General features: G+C 36.9%; 1 protein-coding gene across 1 annotated transcript in view; it reads left to right on the top strand.

Moving 5' to 3' along the window:
• The window catches only part of LOC102377127 (protein FRA10AC1), a gene marked incomplete at its 5' end in the record, with an annotated part of 55,928 nt that overhangs the window by 11,411 nt on the left and 37,906 nt on the right, over nt 1–6,611 (top strand). The window contains 3 exons of the mRNA XM_006029436.2: nt 4,020–4,096; nt 4,857–4,940; nt 5,389–5,473. Of these exons, the coding sequence (XP_006029498.1) occupies nt 4,020–4,096; nt 4,857–4,940; nt 5,389–5,473 (246 nt within the window). The remainder of the gene's footprint in view (nt 1–4,019; nt 4,097–4,856; nt 4,941–5,388; nt 5,474–6,611) is intronic.

Here is a 6,611-nt window from a genome sequence, read left to right as displayed (position 1 = left end):
CCTGGATGAGCCACGGCTCTGTTGCACACCCCGTCTTGCCCCTGCTGGGCAGAGCCTGCCTCAGCCCCACTCTCTACCTCAATGCAGGGGGCGCTGATCTGCCCCCCAATGCCCCTTCCTTCTCCCCTCCCCTTCCACCACAATAGACTTACCAACTGGATGCAGCTGTATCGGAAATCGGATCGGTATTGGCCGATATGCCTCCTTTTAAAAATTGGCCACCAGTATCGGCCCCCAAAATCTCTATCAGTGCAGCCCTAATATTTTATTCTTTAGTGGAATCAGGAACACTTTTTATTATGTCAGTGCGATGGCTGCTTACATTATTGGGGAGCCAGTCTCTCTGAGTATACACTGTTCTTGTTTAATAACTGTCTCTTGAGGCTGTTCACTACGGCCAGACTCAAAGATTAAGTATGCCTGTCCCTAATACATGTACAGTATACATGAAAAACAATGAACTCTTGAAAACAGTGCTGTCAGTACTTTTGTATCTGGTCTAGTGAATTTAAGTGAAAAAATAATGCCACCTATTACCCAGCTTTGAAACCTTCAATCAAATAATTTTTATTCTGTTGGGACTGAGCATCTGTTCTCAGAATAGTTAAGGAAAGTCCAGTTTGGCAAACTATACTGAGGATTATGTTAAGTGAATTTGCAAAACACGAATTCTGAAAGTTGGACAGTTCTCCAGGGCTAGTACTGAATTTACTAGTAGTTTACTAGTACTACTAGTGTAATTAGGGGTCTACTGAAGTCAAGGTGGCTGCTGGATGATTTCACGGGCAGACTGCAGGCCTGGTAGCCATTTTCAGGGGCAGAGTGCATAAGGCCCCCACCATTCCTTTGACTGGCTGTGGAGCCTCAGTGGCCCTGCCCCTCACTGCTGATCAGCTGCAAGGACTGTCATATGGCCCCACTCCTTCCCACTGGCTGGTGGTGAGGGGCAGGGGCAGGGCCATTTGATGGACAGCCCTTACAGTCAGCAGCAAGAGATGGCAGGGGGGTGGCAGCCATCTTACCATGCCAGCAGCTCCCCTTTACCCCTCTTTGGCAGGCTGCGTGGCTGTACCGCAGTGGCTACAAAGACCGTTGGCTCCCCAGAGGGAGCCAACATTTTATTTTGGTGAGGTTTTTAGGGAGCTTGCCAAAAGTGTGGACCCCATGCTTTTTCATGGGGCATGGTTGAAATGGTATTTTCTGCAAAAATGGCAAAATCGTGATTTTGGTGGGTCCCTAAATATAACTGTAATTTTCCTTTTGGGCTGGCAGTACAGGCTGCTGGTGCTAAACAGGTCATTTTACTTTAACTTGCTCAACGCATATAAATATGCTCAGTTTTCACTGTGGACAATGACGGTCTTGAAAAGGGAAATTTGAATGTAGTTTAGCCAAAAGTGTGTTTAAAAAAAAAAAAAAAAAAATTAGATCTACAGCTCATCTCTGGATTCTTTAACTGGAGAAGTTATTCTTTACTTACATTATAGGGAAATACATAATGGAACTATTTGTTGCTGCAGAATGGCTGCATAGAAATACAGAATGATTGTGTTTCAGTTTTGGGTAAGCAAAAAGCTCAAATTTGGTCTGGACAGTAAGTCTACCACCCATTTGTATGAAAAGCAGTGTGATCACAAACTTCTGGACAGATCGTTAGCCACAGAAACGTTTATTTGCTCTGAAATACCTTCTTATGTTATCAAAGTCTATAAGAGTCTTTGATTTGATTTCTGTTTTATTACCTTAAAGAAGAATTTTTAGGTTGAGACATTAGGACTTCAACCATTTTGATCTGGTAATTCTGCCAAATTTTACTCGGGAAGTAACACAAATTAGAACGTGAGATTAAATGTGTGGAATGATCTCAGTCATGTTTCTCTTATAAATCAAACTGAAACAAAGGTAACAGTAACTTTATATGGTAGAGATGTCCTGAGTTGAACTCTCTTGAACTTTAAGTTGTGTCCTGTCCTATATTATTTAGGTTGTCAGTTCTTTGGGGTGGGGGTTTTGCCATATGTTTAAGTGCTGTGTTAGTTGACAAGGCTCTACATGTCGCACACCTTGCTGGGGTCATCTGACCAGAGCAGTCTTTCCTGCCTTGAGCAGGGGGGCTGGAGCTGATGATCTCTGAAGTCCCGTCCAGCCCCTAACTTCTATGAATCTATGTTTTGTAATAATATGATGTCCTGGCTGAAGGCCAGTTGCTGCATTGACCATGAGATAATAATTAAGTCCTAGAGGAGAGAGCTATGCTATATAACAAAGTGAAGAGCTCTACCAAAGGAATTAACACTGCTGTTCTGTCCTTACGTTATTTTTCCTGCAAGTTTTCCATATATTATCATGTGTCTGCGGTTATCATTTAGTAACACTAATAGCAAAGGCTGATTAAAAAGCTTGTAGCAGAATTGATTCTCCCTATACTTTCTTTTGCTTTCTTAGAGCATATATATAGTATAGTTAGCCTGATTGTATAGTTAGCCTGATTTTGGTTTATTTCTACTTTCTTGGACATTTCACTGTTTTTGGTTTTGCTTTTTCCTTTCTGTTTGAAGGGTAAGTCATTTATCTATGGCAGTGGTTCTCAACTTTTCTGGACTTGAAGTATCCCCCACTGGACTACCTCTGCATAACTTTTGTGAACTGAGTGGCAGCCAATTTCAAAAACTAATTTATACATTTATAGTGCTTACTTCCTTATACAGAGGCTGGGCAGTAGGGGTAGAGGATTGTCCAGGCAAGGACAAGCCTGAGCTTGGCTGGTCTGCTTAGCTTATCTGCTTATCACCTCACACCACAGGATCTAACACTCTGGTTGAGAATTACTGAACTAGGGTGATAGAAGTGGAGAACAGTGAGAGAAAAAAGTGAGGTTCCATGAAATTAATCAACCTTAGTTTTGTCATGTTAAATAGTTTCCTTTACCCTTGTAAAATAAAAGCTCCTCACTGCATCCTTGAACATAAGTCTGTCATTTTTTTTAAAAGAAACAGGCAGAGGTTGAGTTAATATTTGGAACATTCCAACAGAAAATACAATGTATTGCCCATAAAATCCTTTTACTGTAAGAGAAGGCAGTATATTGATAGAAATAAGTTCTTAGTGAACTCGATTCAACGTATTGCTTGAGATATACCAAGAGATAATTTATTACCCAAGTTTCAACATCTATAAATATCACTAACTAAATTTTATGTACTTTTAAATATCCATTGTTATAGTGTTATTTGAAGTTGATCTGTGGTGATGTATTTGTCCCCACGTGTTTGCTTTGCTGCTTGCTTTATTTTATAAAATATGTTTCACATTATGTCTCTAAGACAGAATGTCTGAGCAGAAACATAATTTCCTGTGACTTAGTATCGTTGTCCAAAACAAAAGTCTTTTAGTTTTTTCTTTGTTAAGGTAATCTTAGAGTGATATTGTAATTGTCTTGGTCCAAGAATAATGCAAGAGGCAAGGATTGCTTAGGGTGATATCTTTTTTTATTGGACAAACTGCATAGTTGGGATAGAATTAGACAAGCTTTTGAATGCAAGACCTTCTTCTTCTTCATGATCTGTGCCTCTTGTTTGATCATAAGGTTATGCTAAAGAAGCATTAGCTATTGTATGCTTTTATATAGATTGCATTATGCATTACATAGATATATTTTGAACCAAAATTATCATGTCATAGAACTCTAGTCTGAGTTACAGTTGAGTACACAATAAAAGCTAGGTTCAAGCCCATTTAGAGTTTTTTTCAAAGAAGAAAGAAGGTTTTCTGAGGATGTGGCTGGGGTAGCATTTTGAAAGTTGTGTTAACATTCTTGTCTTGTTTGTTTAATTTATAAAAAATTATTAAGTAACAGTTGCCCTTCATATATTTTTTCTGGTAAGATTAATTTTTGGAAATAACTTATAGTTAGAAATTTATGTTGTATTGCTTATCAAAACTGAGTAGAGAGAGAAAACAGCTATTTTCTATAGTGAGAGAAAATACTGAAAACGAGTCCTTAATTTTGCTTTATTCAGTATGAGAGACACAAAAAGTTTGTGAATGACTACATTTTATACTACGGTGGCAAAAAGGAGGACTTCCAACGTTCAGGGTGAGAACCATTGGAATACAATCTGTTATATAAAACTATTAAATATATTCTCGATCATTTCTCTGGGTTATTAAAATTGTGAACTCTGACCAGATCTTTATTCTTGTATCAATTTTTTAACTCTGTAGTGACATGTACAGACTCTGGAAAATTGTGACTTTGATGCAGACAATTGTTTTGTCCTAACTTTGTATGGCTGACATAAAAAGTTATATAAAATTAATTGGAAGTTTTTATTTTTATGTTGAGAGAGCATGTGGATGATGCATATAACATAATATGGTGTTTGCTAAGTATTAATCTCTCATTCCTGTGGTGATGAGGGTAGAAATTAGCATTCTTATATTCAGTTTATTATGTTGTACTACAAAGTGCTGGAACAGCTTCTGGCAAATGTTTGCCAGTTGAAACATAATATAATTTTTACAAGATAGTTACCAAACTTAACTAATTTAGGAGTGTCTTGTTATTAGAATTGAACATTTCAGACTAACAACTTACTGTAAAAATCTCAGCTGAAGATACTAATGAAATCTGGAATGTTGCCAACCACCCATCCAAAGAAAAAATATGTCAGGTTATACTACTTGTTATCATGAACAGTTTTTGATGCGTCACAGTACCTTGCAATATCCAACTTAATGAATGAAAGAAGCAGTTAAAAACACCAATGTTTGCCAGAGGTCATCCGATTCTTTTATTTACAGTGGTATAAAACTTCATTGTAATGGTATTTTAATAAAAATATACCTTTTCACAGAGCAAATGATAAGACCGATCTTGATGTTATAAGAGAAAACCATAGATTCCTGTGGAAAGAGATTGATGAAGTGGACATGAATTGGTAACTTGGGATATAATAAAACATTATTTTTAGATCTTTTTGCATGTAATTTTTAATGTTTTGTTCATTTGTTTCAATTTGCTTTGCATATTTACTTTTGTGCTTTCAAATTTTGATGCATTTAAAAATGAAAGAAATGTAGGAAATATTGTGATAGGGCTCTGCATTAGAATGAAATGGTGATTTAGTAGTGAAGAACAAACATAGTTAGTCTGTGCAGTCTGTCTGAACTAAACTACTATTCCCAAAACTCCAACTACAACTTCAGAAATAAACTTATAATTTATGTTGTGGTGATTTTAAAATATATTTTTGAACTATATTTTATTTTCTTGTATTCTGTCATTAGATACTCATTTTATCTTCTTATTTAAAATGGATTGTATTATTTGACTGCACTCTGTATTATTCAGTGTACTTAATCAAAATAATGCATTTCTGGTTACAGGGAGAAGAGGCTTGCAAAGAAATACTGTGATAAATTATTCAAAGAGTACTGCATAGCAGATCTGAGTAGATACAAAGAGAATAAGGTATGTTTTATAAATCATTTTGATTAAACCATTATCTTTCATTTAAGGCAGTAGTAAGAAACAATCAAATGCTTTTATGAAACAGGCTCACAGTCCAAGCACAAACACATCACTGGCCATAATGAAGGCTTGAAAGCCACATGCTTTCTGTTGTTTTGAAAAGATTTTTGTGTCTGTGTAAGAAAGGCAGAGAAGTGGAGAGAGAAAGCTGCAAACCAATACTAGGTAAAGCCTGAACAAGCACTGGAGATATGGCCTTGATGTACCTACCAGTTGTATCACTATGGTAATTCCATATTTAAGGAACCTAAGAGAATCTAGTTAATAAGACTGAGGTTTCAGACTTACTTTAAAAATCTAAGTGGAGAAGATTCATGAACTTTAGAATATTACCACCTGCCTGAGCCTAGAGACAAAGCTTTTTTCATTCTGTGTAAGTAAGGAGGATTTCATTAAAATAAACAACCAGACAATATCACCAGTACACCCTCTGGAGTAGTCTGCAAGTCGTAGAAGTTTTGGTTTCCTGCATTCAGTCAAGAACTGGTATCAATGCCAGCTTTTGTATTGTGGCTGTATAAAAGTTATGGCTGTATAAAAGTTATGCTAAATGTGGACATAAGCTGATAGAGGCCAATGCATAATAATGGAACAGTCCTTCAAATACAACCTATATTCAGATCTGTCAGGCACTTCAAGATATTTGGTAAATAGCAAATGTTTGCAGGATTTAACCTAATTTTTTTCTGTTGCTCAGTGCAGAACAACAGCTTTCTTTAAAAACCTCAACAACAGAAAAGTGCTTTTTTTGTTGTTGTTGTTTGTGGATCTTCAGTTTATCTTTCTGTATTTTATACTATATTCTTCAGTCCCTTCCTGCTACAGAAAATAATCTTAGAATCATTGAAGAATAGGGCTGGATGCAACATCAGAAGGCCATCTAGTCCAGCCCTCTACTCAGAGCAGGATCATCTGTATCTGGATGAGTATTAGTTTAATTTGTTCATGAAAACTTCCAAGGGTATTCAAGGGCTGTGGGTGTTTGTAGATGTACTCTGGGAGACAAGGAGCGGCACTTTAATTAGCGCAGCTCTGAGGGTTGTACTAATTAAAACGCCCGAAGCCTCACGTGTATCAG

This window comes from Alligator sinensis, unplaced genomic scaffold (assembly GCF_000455745.1).
Source record: "Alligator sinensis unplaced genomic scaffold, ASM45574v1 scaffold472_2, whole genome shotgun sequence".
NCBI classification, from domain to species: Eukaryota; Metazoa; Chordata; order Crocodylia; family Alligatoridae; genus Alligator; species Alligator sinensis.
This window is presented reverse-complemented; position numbering and strand designations above follow the sequence as displayed.